Genomic DNA, 19,071 nt, shown 5'->3' with positions numbered 1-19,071 from the left:
ATTTGGCGGCAAACGGAAAGGCGGCATCGTTTCCGGTCACTCGCAGGCCCGTCTCGACCGTCAGTCCTAAATGGCAGGTCGGTCCGAGAGGCGGCGTGTGAGGCCTTTGCCGAGAACCATCTGTTGTTGTTGTTTTGTGTTGTAGTCGAGGGGGGGTGGTGGGGGGGGGGAGGTGTTGTCGTGGTCTACACTACATACGTGTGGTTGGCGCTGGGTGCAGCTGGTTGGGGGGCCTCCAACTTTTAAGTTGCCCCTTACTAAGCGTAACGACTCGCGTGCCGTCGACTTTTGAGTGCCTTTCTGTGTGTTTTTCTTCTCCGTCGTCCTGTCCCCCCCCCCCCGTCCCCCGTCTGTCCTGGCTGGCACGGGCCCGGGTCCGGTCGAGCTGACGCCGCGAATCCGCGGGATTCCTCCGAAACGCCGGGGCGGCCACGTGACCGCCGTAGACCTTAAACCTTCTTAATCGACACTGTGAGTAAAGCGTGTCCCTTTTTGACAGGTTTTAACGAGCACCATTCACTTCCGGGCGCCCATGTCACGCTCTCGGGCCGGCGCCGAAATGACGCCGCCGTTTTTATTTGTTACACAGCCCACCCCCCACCCCCCCCACCCCACCCCTCGCCCCGTCGTCGTCCGCTTCCGCGCGGAGGCCGGTTCAGTTTCTGCCAAGTCTCCGGTCCTCCGGGACGACTCTTGTCCTAAGTTAAAGGGATCGCGTGTGCGTTTATCGGAACATTCCAGAATCAGAATCGTGTTGATTGGCCGCGTAGGTTTCGCACGTGCGTGGACTTGGACCGCGGTTTGGTGGCTCTCTCGGCGTACTTCACATAGAATAACAACACAACAATCTCCATATATATATATATATATATATATATATATATATATATATACACAGGGACTGACTCGCCCAGGCGAGACAAGAGGCGACTTCCGGAGTCCCCAGAAGTCGTCCACCCCCATTCGCAGACATCCGCAGCGTCGTACCGAAGAGTAGCTTTAAGGCACTTCGCTGGGAAGGGGGGCGAGCTGAGTCGATGAACGATGTGTGTTGCTGTCCATAGCTCAAGTGTGTTTTGCACTAACTGCGGTCACGTCACTTGTTCAGTAATTGCCATAGAAGAGGACGAGAGGAAGGAGGACGTGCTGGATGTGCTGGATGTGCTGGTTCTGAGCGATCTGCGGCGTGTGTGTCGCGTGTCAACGTTGTGCGGCCATCTGTGGGAGCGGTCCGCGGTCCTCGACGCCAGCAAGACTGATCAGACTAAATTATGCAAATACTATGTGTTTGATGTCCAAGCACCAATTAAATTCATGTTGAATTCGCCCACTTGTGTTTTCGAAATGTTACGAATAAAACCTTTCTATGGATACTGGAATAATGTGTCGCCTGCAGAGGGAAGCCGCTTTATTGTTGTCTTTGTCTTCTGCATTTAACCCGTCCTGTCGTGTAGGAGGAGCAGCGGGGCGGCTGCAGCGCCCGGGGACCAACCCCGCTTCTTCTTTCCGTCGCCTTGCTCAGCGGCACAGGCAGGAGTATTAACCCTAACTTGCATGTCTTTTTGATGGCGGGAGAAGATGCAAACTCCACACACACACACACACAGGACCTGGGACGGGCTGGGGTTCGAACCCAGGACCTTCTCGCTGCGAGGCGACAGCGCTAACCACCGGGTGGCCGCCCAGTTGGTCTTTCTTGTTTTACAAATCATTTTAACCCCCCCAAAAAAAGGGGGGGTCTAAATGTAGCTGAAATGTCGCATGACACCGAACCGTGCTGAAATGGTACCACCTGTGGCTCCCATCCCCTATCTCCCCCATCAGCCGAGGCCGAGGGCGGGGGGGATGCTGCCTCAGAGGCCGCTGCTATGACGTAATCAAACGCTTCACTCAGAGAGAGAGAGAGAGGGGGGGGGGGCGGGTGTGCGGGCAAATGATGTATCCCCTAAGTAACGTGTATCCCAGACGTCCATCGCGGCGCGTCCACGCGACGTGGACTTCGCTTGTTGCGTTTCCCTCCCAAGCGGCCGAAAGGGAAACGGCCACACGTACGCTGATCGATTCATTTATTTTAACCAACCGTTTAACAAACGTACCGAGAGAGGGAGGGGGGGGGACAAAATATTCCGGGCACAGCTCGTCTTTCGGTACGTTACTGTGTAAAACCGTGCTGACACATCTAAAATAAATGGGTTATCTGCCGCCCACCGCCGGCAGCCCGTCCGTGGCACAGCGGGGAGACGTGTTGTCGTGGGGATACCAAATCGGACGGCACACCGGCCGCGCTGCTGAGCCCGGTGCGATGCGGACGGAGCTCGGTCGGCTTGAGGACGCGCCGAGTGGATTTAGCCCAGCAGGAGATGGAGACCATGTGACGGGGAGTCTGCTGAGGGTCTCCTAACGAATGACTACATCATCATCATCATCATCATCACCGGGGGGAGAGAGAGAGAGGGGGGGATGCTCGTGGTCTGGACTCGGATCAGCTGTTCCGTCTTCCGTAGAGCTGCCGCGGCGGCTCTGACCCCCCTCCCCCCTGGTGAAAAGGGCCCGTGGCAGCATCACTACCGCCTTTTCCCCTGGAGCGGCCGCCCATTGACAGGAAAGCGATATCGGCGAGTGTCCTTCTCCGCCTCAGCTCCATTCACTCTCTCTCTCTCTCTGGGCCTATGACGTCAGCTCTGGATTAAATTATCCTTTTTATTTTATTTATTTGTTTTTTTTTATCGCTTCGTGCATTTGCATCATTTTCCTCTGCAACAGATATCCCGGTGCGTGCGTGCGTGTGTGCGCGTGCGTGCGTGCGCGCGCGTATGTTCGGGGGGTGGGAAGATGGGCTGCGTTCACCACAGCAACTCTCTGGCCTCCGCTGGGGTTTGAGTTTTCTACTCATCGGGATGATCCCGAACCTCGGACGGAAGATGATTTTCTGACGTCTCGCTGACCCGGCGTTTCTGGTCTTCGTTGCTTCATCCTACCTCCAGTTTTCAGTACATCCCCCCCTCCCCCTCCCCAGATCCGAACGCGGGAACGCGCAGCTTTGGACTCTGCTAGACTCAGCCGGACTCCGATGGACTCTGCTAGACCGATGGACTCCGCTAAGCGCGTGATGGACTCCGCCAGCGCGTGACGGACTCTGCTGGATCGTGATGGAGTCGCGGCTCGGCGGGTTTCAGAGGTGCTGACGGTCCTTGGCGTCGAGGGTGGGACGTCCGCCTCCCGGTCTCGGGTCTGAATCATGGCCAGTGAGCCCGTCATCCTTAACGTGTATGACATGGTAAGACCTTTGCCTCTCGGGCGGTTATCCTGCTGGGGCCAAACCAAACCTTTACAGACAGATAGTTGTTGTTGTTGTTGTTGTTGTTTTAATTCTCTGTTATCCTGTGGAAATTTGTTGCAACAGTCGTCGAAAAGTTCCCCTCCGGACACCTCCCCATACTTGCACAGCTTAGGGACTTTATTCATGAAGAGCTTTGCAAAGAAATACAACCAGAAGCAAGAGTAAGACCAAATAAGTAAGAGTATAAAATAGAAACGGTATAAATGAATAAAAATATCAAAAGCTGTCATAAAAAGACAGGTTTTAACACCAGATCTAAAAGAAGCTATAGGGGCTTGGTTAGTCTCAGGTCGACAGGAAGAGAGGTCCATAGTGTGGGACTCTAACAGCAGAAGCCCCATCACCCTTTGTGACAAAGCCAGACCTGGGAGTAACCAGCAGGGTCCATCTGCAGACCTTAATGGTGGAGAGGGTGTATACCAGGTCAATAACTCACACATGTGTGGAGGAGCAAGACCGCCATTTAAGGCCTTCAAAGTGAGCAGTAAAATTTAAAATCAATGTGAGATGTGACAGGGAGCCAGTGTAGGGAGGCGAGCGCAGGAGTGATACGGACGGTCATGCCTCCTTGTCCCGGGTAATGAGCCGAGCAGCAGCATTTTGTACCAACTGCGGATGACGGAACCAGAATCAGAACCAGAATCCTTTACTCGTCCCCGAGGGGGAATTGGGTAAGTGTGAGGGAGGCAGTAGCAGGGAGTCCCTTGCTGATACCCGAGTAAAGTGCATTACAGTAGTCAGGCCGAGAGTAGATGAAAGCGACTTTTTGCAGATCGGCGATGAATTTTGGAGATTAGCTTGAGCTGGAAGAAGGCATGGCTGAACGACATTGTTTGATTTGATTATCAAAACCGAATATTACCCCAAGATTCCTAGCAGCCTGCTTAAGACTGCCTGACAGACCGCCAAGATTCGTAGCAATTGGGCTGATGGAATTTTCGGGATCGAACAGAATGACCTCAGACGTGGCACCATTAAGTTTGGGAACATTTTCTGACAGCCAGGATTTAATGTCAAGAGTTGTGAGATGTGCTAGGGCGCTGGGATCTGTGGGTTTTAGTGGCATGTATAATTGAGTGTCGTCTGCAAAAAAAAATGGTAAAGGACATCGTGGTTTTGAATGACCTGGCACACAGACAGGTGACAAATGAAAGGAAAACCCCGAATACTTGACCTCTACGGTGAGGGGGTCCGGGGGCTCTGTTATGCAGTGGGGGACATTTTCTTGGCATGGTTTGGGTCCACTTGTCCCCTTAGAGGGAAGGGTCATTGCAGATCAATACCAAGTTATTCTGAGGGACCGCCTTTATCCTATGATGAGACATTTCTGTCCTGATGGGAGTGGTCTCTCCCAGGATGACACTGCCCCCATCCACCGGGCACGAGGGGTCACTGGATGGTTTGATGAGGATAAAAACGATGAATCATAAGCTATGGCCTTCACAGTCACCAGATCTCAACCCAGCTGAACACCTATGGGAGATTTTGGACTGACGTGTGAGACGGCGCTCTCCACCACCACCATCAAAACACCAAATGAGGGACTCTCTTGTGGAAGAATGGCGTCCATCCCTCCAGTAGAGTTCAGACACTTGTAGAATCTATGACAAGGACAAGGAGCGCTGAAGCCGTTCTGGAGACTCTTGGTGGACCAACACCTTACTAACACACTTTAATGTTGGTTTTCCCTTTAATTTGTTGCAAACCTGGGTCGGCCACACCACGGGCGACTGCGCTAGCCAGTCGACTAAAGGGTCCGACCCATTAGCCAAGGGCTAGCGAGTCTAGTCATCCGTGGTCGTTACACTACCCCCCTCCTTCGGGGAGCCCATCCCCGCGCGTCAGCATACCAACCCGCCGAGGGCTAGCGAGTCTAGTCGCCCGTGCTCGTTACACTACATACACACGTGCTTGACATGTAACGACGTCCACATCGTAGGGTTACGTCAGCAGTATGGCAACCCCTCAGTTGAACGAAGGAAAGTAGAAAAAGAAAGCCCACAAGTCAGCCGATTCATATTGTGGCCCTCACAGCTTTGTAGAGCCCAGCTGCACCACAATAAGACACTGTTGTGCTATGCTGTATACCGAGTGTATCACTTTTAGCCAGCGACCCAAATCTCCGAGCAGAGGAGACGTTCTGGTGCAGGGAAAAGTGAAATAGAGGTTAACTGATTTCGATTCCCATCTATTATGCAATGTCACGGGCCGCCCACAGGTTTCGAGGAATGAGTTTGAACATCACATGCTCCTGTTTCGGTTGCCTGGGTCTCCGCTTTGTGCTGTGTCCCACACGGCGTAGCGGGAATGAGCACACGTCGCCAGCTAAACGTGTAGAGCTTGTACTTATGGACCATAAAGGCCACGTTTCTGCTGCACAGGGGGTTGCTTCAGCCGCCTGACCTCTGACACCTTGCCCACAGCTTGTCTCACATGATTCACGTACACATACACACACACTAGCAACTGATAAGGGCTCTCGTTCAGATGTGTGCCCACTGCCCGGCCTTTACATAAGAAGGTACTGTCGGTGAGCATCCCATGTGAATATTACACAACCCTTTAAATTCAGACAACGATAACATTTTAAGATATTTCCTGGTACTTTGTTGCGTAATAGCGCCGTAAGACCGGCTCCAAGTAAAGTAAAAATTTTTTTTAAAAAAAGGCTTTGAAAAGGATCACGTGGTGGACAAAATAACAAAACAGGCATCATTTATACAACCTTTGTTCTCCATTTTTAATTACTTATTAAATGATAAAGCTGTGTGAATAATCCCCCCCCAACCCCACATACACACACACAAAAAATGAATTGTTTTGAAAGTTAATTCCCCAAATGTGGACTTGTTCCTTAAACTTTTGGATCTGGGTTAAATGCTTCAAGAATGTTTCTAAGTGTGTGAGTCTTTCGGCTTGGAGGAATCATGACACTTTAGTTAACACAACCGCAACCACTTGCTTCATACTTGCAAAAACTTCATTAATGCAAACTAATGACATGAAAGAGACAGTGAGCGTATTGGCATGGCCGCCTAATAATACCAGCGTCATCATCGGGGTCAAGTATGACTGTCCTCCTTCTGGGTCCTTCCGGGTCCTTCTAGGGCTTCAGGTGGCCCATCCTGGAGCCGCATATTTTGGGGCAATGTGGGCAACGGTGTAAAGGAGTGGTTGAGGATGTGGTTTGGGCCTTTCTGATGACTCGCTCCTTTCTGAGTCTGCGCTTGTTTTCCGCTCCTCGTCGCTGCACCAGCTCACACTGATAATGGCATTCCTCCGACGCTAACAGCCATTTTAATGCCTTTATGTGATTGTCTTTATCAGGTTACTGTCAACATTGGAGTAACATTGGAGCGTAGCATGTAGAAGTTTTCTCTTGCTTTTGATTTGTGTCACACGCGTACCTCCTCATCTGGTTTCCATCCGCTTTATGAATCTGGCCAGGTGAAAGGTCACCAAACGTGGTGAACCATACGCCAATACGGGACAAATGCAAAACAGCTATTAGTCAGCTAGCTAGCTTGCTAGCAGCTAACTCTCGGAGGGAGCGTGTCTATGTTCCCTCAACTCCATGTCATTGAACTTACCTAAACTTAACCTAGCCTACCTTAACCTTAACCTCTACGTAACCCTAACCTTAACCCAAAGCTTACCTTAACCTAACCTTAACCGATAGCTAACCCATTCGATAGCTAACCCTCAAGGTTGAGGGAACACAGGGCTGACCCCCTCTCCTCTCTCAGACGGGGTGGTGAATGGGAACGCTCATGCTCTCGTGTTGTGGTGTTCTGCAATAACATGCAAAGATCAAACAATTGCAATGCACAGTTTTAAGAAGGGCAAAACTTGTGTTAAATAACGTAAGTGGTATGTATGGACGTATATAGGGACCAAACCACATACTGATGTAGACATGACTTTCGAAAATGGGGCAGTCTGTAAAAACCTCCGCTGATATTATAATTTGGTTGGGGAGAATCAAAACACATATGAACTCATGGAAAACACGCACGTGCACAAGCGCGTGCACGCCAGGTTCAATTCTGGACACCCTGCTATCATCCCCGGGTATCTCCAATCCATCTCACAGATGAGAACCCAAGTGGAGCCGAATGTGACAGCTGCTGAAAAGTCTGATTAAATTCCAGTGTGAGTTCTGGCTATGCCGGGACTTAGCAGGTCACCCTGGGGCCGCTGAGAGAGGACTCGTCTCTCTGCAGAGACAGGGAGCTCTTCCCGCTCCATCTCCAGAGACCAGCGTAGGAAGTCAGTCTGGATCTGAGCAAAACTGACTAACGTGGAGAACAGTGACAGGTCGATCATCTTCAGCGTGCCGTCCGTTTGTCTGTTTAGATGTGTGCAGTGAGGCTTGGCACAACCACGCAGCCAGATGAATGCTGGAGAGGCCGCGGCTCATTATAAGCGGTGCTGGCATGCAACATGATTTCTCAAAGTGAAGAATGGAGGGGACAATATTACAGAAGTTTGATACAGACAGGCCAAACAATGCGTGAAAAGGGATTCGAGAACGTGATTTGGACTCGGCGCTCCAAGCCTCACAAAGGGAAATCGTTTTATCAAGAGGCACAAAACTGCAAGTTTGTCCCCGTGCTATTTTTTTTGTTTTCTACTGAGGTATGGATGAAGGGTACCACACGTTCAGTAGCATTTAAGATGTGAATGCACGGGAGTCAGCCAGTTACAAGTGGAGGTCATCGCAGTTATACTGACTGAGCTTTGTTGGTAAAAAGAGGGAGATATTTAATTTCATTGCACTTTCATTGTGTCGCCCCCAGCCAGCCAGGTTGTTCTATTATTAATAGGAGACAGCTGCAGGGTGTGTGTGGAGTAGCTTTTAACACTTTTCCTCAGGGGTGTCCGGAAGGCCAAGGGAGCCTCGGTGGGGGGATGGGTGTTGTTGGAGATGGGGCTGTGGGGGTTGGGTCGGGGGTCTTGTGTTCCTACCATGAAACCCCAGTCTCCAGAATATATACGCTCCGATGGCATGGTCGGTCCAAATGTGTGCAGTTGCTCAGTATGGAGATGGAAAAGAAAGTGTTGCACCAAAGGGTTTATTATCAAAGAGGTTATTAGGCGATCTCGAAGACTTGGACCCCTTTTTTGTTAGATTACGATCTTTCGCTATTGACTGTCTTCCTCTCTGGTTGGGCCACCAGACAGGAAGTTCCGCCTTATCTTCTCTGGTGGACCAACCAGTGCTGACTGACGTTATATACGTCACTTCCTGTCATGGTCATACGCGAAGCTAGACTTTTTTTTTGGCTAGCAGTGTTGTACACTCTTTTTTAAAAATGTAAACGCTTCCAGAAAGAAGTAAACACTTCATGAACCGATAGTAAAGGGATTCATTGCTAATGTACCGTAGTCAGGGATAGATGGCAATGAAACGGATATTGGTATGACAAAGTTTGAGATACTCACTTAAACAAGCTGGTTGCTGTCCGCTAAAGGTAAGAGTAACCTGTCTGCGGGAGTTTGTTTTGGCTTCGTTAACAGTTGGAAGTACATTAAAGTTTCAGTCTTCAGCATTAATATTTAAACAACTGGTGTAACAGGTTATTTTCTTGCCCGGTGCGGGATTCGATACGAGGTGTACTGCACCACAAGTTGACGGCACTAACCGCTCGGCTAACGGACCCGTTAGCTAGGGGCTAACGTGTCTTAGTAGTTTACAGTGGCATAATTTAAACGCTGATTTGATGTAGCACATCCTCTTGTCTAAAACGGTCGACCGTCGATGTATGATGCCAAAAGTGAAATGAAACGTTATTTATTCAAATCGCTGTGTTGAATATTGTTATTGATACATCCTGATCACAGTATCTCGGAAAAGGGCTAGGACTTTAATTTTAGTTATGAATGTATAAACTACTAATTAGACACGTTAGCCCCTAGCTAACGGGTCCGTTAGCCGAGCGGTTAGTGATGTCGCCTTGTGGTGAAGTACGCCCCGTATCGAAACCCGCACCGGGCAAGAAAATAACCGGTTGCAAATGTACAAACCCGGAAGTCACAATACTCGTTTTGTTCCCTTTCTTGCATTGGTCGTTTTACAGCCGTTTTCTGGGGCGGATTTAATACTCGGTGCACGTATCACCCTATATGTGAATGCAAATAATGTATACATACTATATACATTTACTAGAAGAACCCCGCTACAATGTGGCGGTTTGGTTATCCACCCGTCTAAATCTCCCTCCTCTTCATCCTGCCAGCCAACCGCCTTCCCCCTGCCCCTAACCCCCCCCCCAAATGCTCAGAATCATCCGAAATGCCGAGAAAAGTGGTTTTTAGCCATTTTTAGAAAATGCACATTTTGCATAATTATGCATAATTATTTTACTTTTCTGCTATTTTTCTGGTCCTCTCTGGAACAATACCTACCACCTCCCAAACAAAATGAGGATAATAAGTGCATTTTTGCAAAAATGCATATATTTTGCATAATGCCAAAACATTTCTAAGTCCCAGAAATTTTTTTCTATATAGGTGGAAAAAAAAAATCAAAGATGCTCAGAATCATCTGAAATGCCGATAAAAGTGGGGTTTTAGCCATTTTTAGAAAATGCATATTTTGCATAGTTATGCATAATTTTATTATTTTAATTTTCTGCTATTTTTCTGGTCCTCTCTGGAACAATACCTACCACCTCCCAAACAAAATGAGGATAATAAGTGCATTTTTGCAAAAATGCATATATTTTGCATAATGCCAAAACATTTCTAAGTCCCAGAAATTTTTTTCTATATAGGTGAAAAAAAAAATCAAAGATGCTCAGAATCATCTGAAATGCCGAGAAAAGTGTTTTTTTAGCCATTTTTAGAAAAATGCATATTTTGCATATTATGCATAATTATGCATAATTTTAATTTTCTGGGATTTTCCCCTTACTCTCTGGAACAATACCTACCACCTCCAAAAAAGAATTAGGATCATAAGTGCTTCAGTTTTCGGTCCCGCTATCTACACTAACACCACACACACACACACTAACACCACACACACACACACTAACACCACACACGCACTCATTTCGAAAATATATGAGTAGATTCTTCGTTTGATATTTTCTAAACTTTATTTCGACTAGGAAAAACCTTGCTGAGATTAAAAATCCCTACTGCAGGTGTGTCATGGCTGAGGCAGTCAGCAAGTACGGACTCTTTCTGGACCAAATAACTGTTACCGTGTTCCCTCCTCAATGTCTCTCTTTCTCTCTTCCATCTAGTACTGGATAAACGAATATACCTCCACTTTGGGCATCGGGGTCTTCCACTCAGGCATTGAGATCTATGGCAGAGGTAAGATGGAGGGGTCTCCATGTCTGTGACGTTGAAGCTGTTTAACAAAGTGAATTCGCAGGAGGCAAGCCGGCCTAGGGTCACCTCAGGTAAAGTCAGGGCCGCAGGATGGAAGAAACTCTTCTGTTATTTTTCTTACGATGTTTCTGTTTCTAGTGTGTGTGTGTTGAGTCATAACTTAGTTATAGTGTGTTGTGTTTCATTGTCATGCTTCTGTGTGTGCGTGCGCGTTTTGAGAGCAATATAGAAGTAAAGCAAAGGAGATTCCTTAAAGACAACAGGTGAAGCAGTGCTTCACAAAACAAAAAGAAGAAGAAGAAGAAGAAAATAACACACGGGGACGTCCAGTGGTGAAGCGGTCTATTCCGTTGCCTACCAACACGGGGATCGGCGGTTCGAGTCCCCGTGTTACCCTGGCTTGGTTGGGTGTCCCTACAGGCTCTGTGCATCACTCTAGTCCGCTAACGTCTGGCTTCTACTGCAGCGGTCATACCGGTTTCCTGTTTGTACCAGCAAAAGGGTGGAAAGTTTCAAGTTACGTCCACTTTTCACCCGTTTGCTGGTGGGGGCAGGTGAAAGTTGGTCGACAATTCTGTGCGTGTCATTGACATTTATCCGTGGTAAATCTTGCAGGCATTGCACACGCCCACAAATAGGAAACTGGTATGACCGCTCCAGTAGAAACCGGAAGTCGATGGACTACAGTTATGCACGGTTGGGGAGCCGGATGTGGGTATGGGTCCTGGTCGCTGCACTGGGTGGTCGGGGTGCCTCTTCGGAGGGGGGAGGGTGAACTGGCGGGAATAGCGTGATCCTCCCACGCGCTACGTCCCCCCTGGTGAATCGCCTCACTGTCGGGTGAAAAGAGGCAGCTCTGCAGACCTCCCCGGATCGGCAGAGGAGGTGGAGCAGCGACCGGGACGGCTCAGAAGAGTGGGGTAATTGGCCGGATACAGGTGGAGAGAAAAGGGTGGGGGGGGGAGGTGTGACACAACACTCATATAGACATAGATTTTTAAAATTAATGTAGAATCACAGTGACTATGTTGTCTGCGAAGTATAACAATTACCGCAGGTAACTCAGTGGATGGTTTGAATAGTTAATTGGACAGCAGTGGATTATGATGTGTTCACTCTCGACTCGAGAATGACTGACACGTCTAACCATTCAGAACATGAGTTTAGCCTCCCAGCATAATATGTTGACTTGTTTTGCCAATTTCATTTTCTTGGTTCGGGGAGGTGTTGCACGCATTACAGGGACAGACAGAGTCATTTGAATAATAGGGAGTAGTGGCCTTTGTTATGAAGGGATGTAGTCCAGTTTCTGAAAGTCTTAACATGGTCAGATCCTAATAATGCCTGTGACAAAGGACAGAGTTCGCCGTGTGTCAGTCACGTGTGGACTCGTGCAGATATGCTGGCCTCAGCATGCTACACTTAGTGTGATGTGATCGTGTGTACACATGAAGACACCATGGGTCATAGGTCCCAGGCTGTCAGACGCTTCTAGCCAACAGAAATATCAGTTCTGCGAGTATCAAATACTAATAAGCCATGGTCTTGAAAATACCACCTTTAGTGAGGCAGGGATTTGTACCTTTCTTTTATAAAAGCAAAAGCAACCTAAATTCAGTATATCAAAGCCCATTTTTTATCAGTTCAAGTGATAAAATACATGTGATCGGTCAAAGAAGGTTGAATCAGTTCGTCTGGACACCACATTGATTGAGAGAAACGTTTCGTCACCCATCTAAGTGACCTCTTCAGTCTCAACTTTTTTTTTGGTTTTTAACATCCACCAGCAGCCAACAGGCGCATAGGAAATCCGTACCGAGGGCTCCACGTACCTAGTGCTGTAAGTGCGGATGGGGCTGCCGTTAGTGGCTTCAATGGCGGGGGGGGGGGGTATCCGTAGGACAGGATGTCTACTCTCGAGGCGGGCAGGGCACTCCTCTGTGCACCCGTGTCGCACAGGAACCGCTGCCCAGAAATGGATGAAGAGCAGCCTGCCAGTTTGGCCGACGCACATACTGAGCGCCGGCCCCAGCGTTTCCCGCCACGCTGAAACTGCACGGAGGTCGGCACCCCTTGGCCTCGGGTCCAAACTTTGCGTGGTAGAAACACAGGCCGTGGTCCTGCCGCCGTTGAGGAGCTGCTGCGGCGGTGACTGTTGTGTCTCCAGGTTAGGTGTCCCTACCCTTATAAACAATACAGTGGCATAACGACCCAAAACAGTAATCAGTTTCATATGCAAATTACCCTGACCATTAACTAGAGTTTAACTTGTCGTGCCTATTTACATATGAAACTGATTGTTGTTTTGGGTCATTATGCCACTGTATTGTTGTAAGGGTGGGGACACCTGCAGTCAGCTGAGACTGAAGAGGTCACGTAGAGCAGTGTTTCTCAAACCAGTCCTCAAGGAGCCCCTATCCTGCAGATTTTCAATGTAACCCTGCGTAGGTGGCCCTGCTTGTACTTACTCAACCAATGACCTCATAGCACTTAATTATGCAAGGTGTGCAAACTCTGACATTCATTGCTGATTGGTTGAATAACTACAAACAGGTACCTATTCAGGGTTGCAAAGAAAATCTGCAGGACAGGGGGTCCTTGAGGACTGGGTTGAGAAACACTGATGTAGAGGAGTGTATTCATGCATGCTCAATAGTCCAGGTAAAACAATCACAGGAAGTTGAATCAGTTCATCTGGACACAACGTTTATTGACAGATACGTTTCATCGCTCATCTAAGTGACCTCTTCAGTCTCAGCTGATGGCAGGTATCATCATCATCATCATCATCGTCAGTTCCGTAATCTATGGAGGTCACAGGAGCACAGCTGATGCCTCAGCGAGTCTCTACCAACGTTTATGGTGACGGAGTCTGGTTGAGTCCTCATTGTGTTCCAGTAGGGGGAGTACCTGGTGGTCCCTATCTCCTCTCCAGGTATGGATGGCCATCGGTTCACAGAGGAACTCATCCGCCCTTTGACGGGTTTTGTTTTTAGTCCTGCTGGGTGTCCACACACCCTCCTCTAAACAACCCAAGGGTTGAAGTAGGGGGTGCCAGTTTAGTCGCCGACAACCCGACGGTTGCAGTTTAACATCGTACCCGGGACCAGCTATCTCAGGTATCTGCAGGTATCCCCAACCTCATAAACAACACAGTGGTATAACGACCCACAACAATGATCAGTTTCATATGCAAATTACCCTGACCATTAACTAGAGCAGTGTTTCCCAACCCGGTCCTCAAGGAACCCCTATCCTGCAGATTTTCTTTGCAACCCTGAATAGGTACCTGTTTGTAGTTATTCAACCAATCAGCAATGAATTATGTCAGATTTGCACACCTTGCATAATTAAGTACTGTGAGATGATTGGTTGAGTAAGTACAAGCAGGGCTACCTATGCAGGGTTACAACGAAAATCTGCAGGATAGGGGTTCCTTGAGGACTGGGTTGGGAAACGCTGAACTAGAGTATCAATGGCCATGTGTACTATTCACAGAGGATTTGGGAATGTTTGCAATCACAGCATTGTAAGATGGTGACAGATGTAGTCTTACTCCCCCACCCCCAGTTCAGGGATGGTCGTTCCCCCTTAACATAGATGGCCTCTTTGACTCTCAGCGTTCGGACCAGCGTTCCCCCTATCATGGATTTGCACAATGCCAGGCGGATTGCTTTGAGTCATACATCGGGGAAACCAAACAGACGCTGGCCAAGAGGATGGCACAACACAGGAGAGCTAACACGTCAGACCAGGACTCCACAGACCAAGACTCCACAGTCTACACCATCTACACAGTCTACACCGTCTACACCGTCTACACCGTCTACAGGCCAGTGGCCACTCTTTCAATGATGAGTATGTGCACATCCTTGACAGGGAGGAACGCTGGTTTGAACGGGGAGTCAAAGAGCCCATCTATGTGAAGAGGGAACGACCACCCCCTAATCGAGGGGGGGGGGCTAAAAGTACATCTGTCGCCATCTTACAATGCTGTGATTACCAAATCCTCTGTGAATAGCACACATGGCCATCGTAACTCTAGTTAATGCTCACGGCAATTTGCATATGAAACCGATCGTTGGCTTGGGTCGTTATGCCACTGTATTGTTTGTAAGGGTGGGGACACCTGCAGTCAGGTGAGACTGAAGAGCTCGCTTAGATGATGGCGAAACATTTCTGTCAACGTTGTGTCCAGATGAACTGATTCAACTTTCTGTGATTTTCTATCCCCCCCCCCCCCTTTGTCTCCCCAATGGTACCCGGCCAATTACCCCACTCCTCCTTCCGAGCCGTCCCGGTCTCTGCTCCACCCCCTCTGCCGATCCCGGGAGGGCTGCAGACTACCACACGCCTCCTCCGATACATGTGGAGTCGCCAGCCGCTTCTTTTCACCTGACAGTGAGGAGTTTCACCAGGGGGACGCAGCACGTGGGAGGATCACGCTATTCCCCCCAGTTCCCCCTCCCCACTGAACAGGCGCCCCGACCGAGCAGAGGAGGTGCTAGTGCAGCGACCGGGACACATACCCACATCCGGCTTCCCACCCTCAGACATGGCCAGTGTGTCTGTAGGGACACCCGACCAAGCCGGAGGTAACACACGGGAATTCGAACCGGGGCCCCCCCGTGTTGGTCTTTCTTTCAGTTTCTTACCTGGATTATTGAGCATGCATGTGATAGGCCATGAGTGAGACGTCATCAGTTGTGTAGCACAGCACAGGCCCTCTGAGGAGTTCTCATCCGTCGCCAACTTCTCAAATACCAGTTATGAGTATGAAGTCTGAAGTAGAAAAAGCTGTTTATGACATTTTTCAGGGAAAATAAACTTGGTTTAACTGCTTTGAATCAAACACTGCCTGCCATAGGAACTCTGTCCCGCGCTGTGTGTCCATAGTGCCCTTTGCCACGGTCTGTAATGCCGCGGTCCATACAGGGCCTGTCACGGTTAGTGACATGCACACAGTGGGCCAGCCGTTCATTCCAGGATCCAGTTGAGCTATAGAAGGCCCTCATTTAAATCATTACCAGCCTGTGTTTTTGCATCTTTGCCCTCCTCCCATCTAGAATTTGCATACGGGGGGCATCCCTACCCCTTCAGCGGCATCTTTGAAATAAACCCCGGGAGTGCGGCCGAACTAGGAGAGACCTTCAAATTCAAGTGAGTGAGCGCCGCTCGCGAAACGGTATGTTCTGACGTGGGGCGAGAAACGGGATGAGTGGCGTGTGAATTTTGTCGGTCTTCCAACAGGGAGGCCATAGCTTTGGGCACGACGGACTTTACGGAGGAGGACATAGACAAGATCATGGAGGAATTAGGCAGAGAGTTCAAGGGGAACGCCTACCATCTAATGCACAAAAACTGCAACCATTTCTCCTCCTCGCTGTCTGAGGTCAGTCTGGGGAGAAAGCCGGTATCTGTGGGATCAAGGTTTTCTTGGTGTTGTTATGTTCCCCCCCCCCCCCTCCTGAAATGTACAAAAATAAGATTCAGATGGAAGGAAACAATCCAGACGATAAACAACAAGATCATTTGTATTTGACAAGGGTCCTAATACGGCCACGAGGGAAAGTATTATGCCTACATTCACACTTACCATTAAAAGTGTGTAATGAGGGGCGTCCGGGTAGCGTGGCGGTCTATTCCGTTGCCTGCCACCCGCCGGTTCGAGTCCCCGTGCTACCGCCGGCTTGGTCAGGCGTCCCTACAGAAGCGATTGGCTGTGTCTGTGGGTGGGAAGCCGGATGTGGGTATGTGTTGGTCGCTGCACTAGCGCCGCCTCTGGTCGCCTGTTCGGTGGGGAGGGGGAACTGGGGAGATGGCGTGATCCTCCCACGTGCTACGTCCCCCTGGCGAAACTCCTCACTGTCAGGTGAGAAGAAGCGGCTGGCGACTCCACATGTATCAGAGGAGGCATGTGGTAGTCTGCAGCCCTCCCCGGATCAGCCGGGGGGGGAGAGCGGGGTAATTGGCCGGATACAATTGGGAACAAAAAGAGGGGAAAAATCAGGGGGGGGGGGTTGTGTAACAAGGCCTAAACCTACACTTTCATACATCTGCATATCTGCAGGTATAATGTCCTTTTATTCTTGCAAATAAGTCGTCTGATAATTCTGTCATACCTCCTGTTAACACCGTTTTTCCAAGCTTCCTGTGATGACTGTGGGAATCTGCAGAAATGTGTGGCGCCACCTGCGAGAGTTACAGAATGACAGCAGTTTTAGTGACTGCGTGAGGCCTATATATGATCCGAAACCTTTTCCTCCCCTGACGACGTCGTTACCGTTGTACCCCGGCTTTCGTTTCAGCTGCTGTGCGGACGCGAAATCCCTCGCTGGGTCAACCGGCTGGCGTACTTCAGTTCCTGCATTCCTTTCCTGCAGAGCTGCCTCCCCAAGGAGTGGCTGACCCCCGCCGCCCTCCAGAGCCACATCAGTCTCGGGCTCCACAAAGACGAGCCACACGAATCCGGCAGCGACGAGGAGCCCTCCTCTCCGTCGGGGGCCGCCGCCGCCGCGGGCCACTGCTCCTCGCACAGCTGTCGCCACACGCGGGTCTGAGCTCGAGCCCCCGGACGAAAAAGGCCCAAACGGCCCCTCTGAAACGCAACAACCTCCAAACTCTGGACCCGTCGGCCACCGCCGCAGTGGTTACTGTGGCGTTTTTAGGCTTAAACAACCACCTGACCTCATGATGTTTGTCCTCTTCGTAAAGAGGAAGGGGGGAAAAAAAGTCTTCTTCCTGTTGGAGACTTGGGGTCTTGACACACACACACACACACACACACATACACTGAGAGGCCACAGAAAACAAAAGCCTCAGTCTGAGAGGGCAGCAGTGACGTGCAGCTCAGACTACACAACAGTGACTGGTAGTCGGAGGGTTTGTAGTACAGCAGCACTAGTCTTTTTCCACGAACTCTGAAAAAAACCTCTGCCAGCCTTCTTCCCTGCCCTGAACTGCAGAGCTGCTTTTGTAGAATAGATACCTGAGATGACTGCTAGTGGAGTGTTTTTTTTTCTTCTCCTGTTAGATTTCAAGACATAGTTCAACAACCTCTCTGTGGCCTTTGGTTGATGTTGGCACATTTGCTTTCTCTGTGTGGAGCTTTAGTTGTTTGCTTTGGCCATTTTAGGTACGTTAGGGGTTTGTTTGTTTTATTTCCTTGAGTCAATTCTGCACTCATAAAACTTGACAAGTTGGTAGAATTTAACCACAAAAACAAAAACAAAAAAAAGAACTTCCAAACCAAGTTGAGACCCCACATCTATTATATAACTGTGAGGTATTCCATTTTTGAGTCAATTTATTTATATTTTGACTTATTCCTGGACTGTAAACTTGAAATTAGTTACCCGTGTAATATTTAGCTCACTCTATCAATAATTGTAATCAGATTATGTTAAAGGAAAATACTATTGCCCTATATGACCTCTGCCAGACTAGTCCCTACTTGTGAAAAATGCTAACTTTATTTCTAAGCTTGTGACAGAGAACCAAACTGCTCCATTGACAATGAATGCTTTGATAACTAATGTAATGTTTCTCTAAACTTTTGTATATAAATGATCTTTTTATTATGACAGTGCTACTGACTTTTAAACTAGGAAATATACCCTCTACAGAATAGCGTACGTGCCCTGTTAACCTTCTCTGTGGAGCGTTTGTGTTGGTGCAGCATCAGATCTTCTCTGCTGTCTCTTGTCATGGAGACATGTTGAGTGTTCCTCAATACAGACCGAGCTGCCAGAAATAGTTAAAATCAAAATTGGCACTGCAACTCATAACTTTCCATCAGTCACTGAGTTCACCCCTCCAAGTATGAATCAACTCAGTTGTAAATGGAACCGTTTCATGTTTAGGGACACATAACCTTCTTAAGCAAATGATACATGAACATGAACAGACTTGATAAAAAAAAAAGTGTATCTTTCCCAACTAGTGTGACCTTGGGTTTGAATCAGATCTCATGAACAGGCGTGGTAAATAAGAAATTGGGAGTACCAGGATAATGTTGTTACTGTGGGTTATTTTAGCACATTTATCATTCGAGGTTGTGAAACACTGCATTTGCTTTCCTGCTGAACAGATGATGATGATGATTATGACAGTGCTGAAGATAAGAGCGGGCGACCTGTAGTTTCACTGACCTCAATACAAGTCAACGTGTTGCTTTCACTTAAAAGCAAACGCATACAGCTCCCTTTAAGAGCTCATGCCTCATTTTGATCTCATGGCACCTCCTATTTCTCAAGGTGTTTTCTTACTGTAATGTTTTTTATGGAGGGTCACCCAGCCCAGCCCTCTCTCAGGAAGGAGATCATGACCTGAAGACATCAACTGTCGTCGAAGTCCAATTTACCACCTTGACAAGAGTCAAAAGTGCA

At 48.8% G+C, this 19,071-nt stretch overlaps 1 protein-coding gene across 1 annotated transcript; it reads left to right on the top strand.

Annotated features, from left to right (window-relative positions):
* The first annotated feature begins 3,235 nt into the window (after nucleotides 1-3,235).
* On the top strand, nucleotides 3,236-17,261 carry LOC130125970 (deubiquitinase DESI2). The gene is made up of 5 exons (XM_056295345.1): nucleotides 3,236-3,277; nucleotides 10,594-10,666; nucleotides 15,751-15,844; nucleotides 15,935-16,076; nucleotides 16,993-17,261. Exons 1-5 carry the CDS (start codon nucleotides 3,239-3,241, stop codon nucleotides 17,242-17,244), a joined length of 600 nt encoding a protein of 199 aa, XP_056151320.1. The 5' UTR covers nucleotides 3,236-3,238; the 3' UTR covers nucleotides 17,245-17,261.
* The last annotated feature ends 1,810 nt before the right edge of the window (nucleotides 17,262-19,071 follow it).

The sequence above is a fragment of the Lampris incognitus genome, chromosome 16 (genome assembly GCF_029633865.1).
Source record: "Lampris incognitus isolate fLamInc1 chromosome 16, fLamInc1.hap2, whole genome shotgun sequence".
NCBI lineage: Eukaryota > Metazoa > Chordata > Actinopteri > Lampriformes > Lampridae > Lampris > Lampris incognitus.
The sequence above is the reverse complement of the archived record's forward strand: the minus strand, read 5'-3'. Positions and strand labels throughout refer to the sequence as shown.

What these genes read in the sequence shown, in the direction of transcription:
- LOC130125970 (XM_056295345.1), top strand. Translation starts at nt 3,239, where the DNA reads ATGGCCAGTGAGCCCGTCATCCTTAACGTGTATGACATG. An exon ending in GGAGAGACCTTCAAATTCAA is followed by an intron (nt 15,845 to 15,934) that starts GTGAGTGAGCGC and finishes GTCTTCCAACAG; the next exon opens with GGAGGCCATAGCTTTGGGCA. An exon ending in TCTCCTCCTCGCTGTCTGAG is followed by an intron (nt 16,077 to 16,992) that starts GTCAGTCTGGGG and finishes CTTTCGTTTCAG; the next exon opens with CTGCTGTGCGGACGCGAAAT.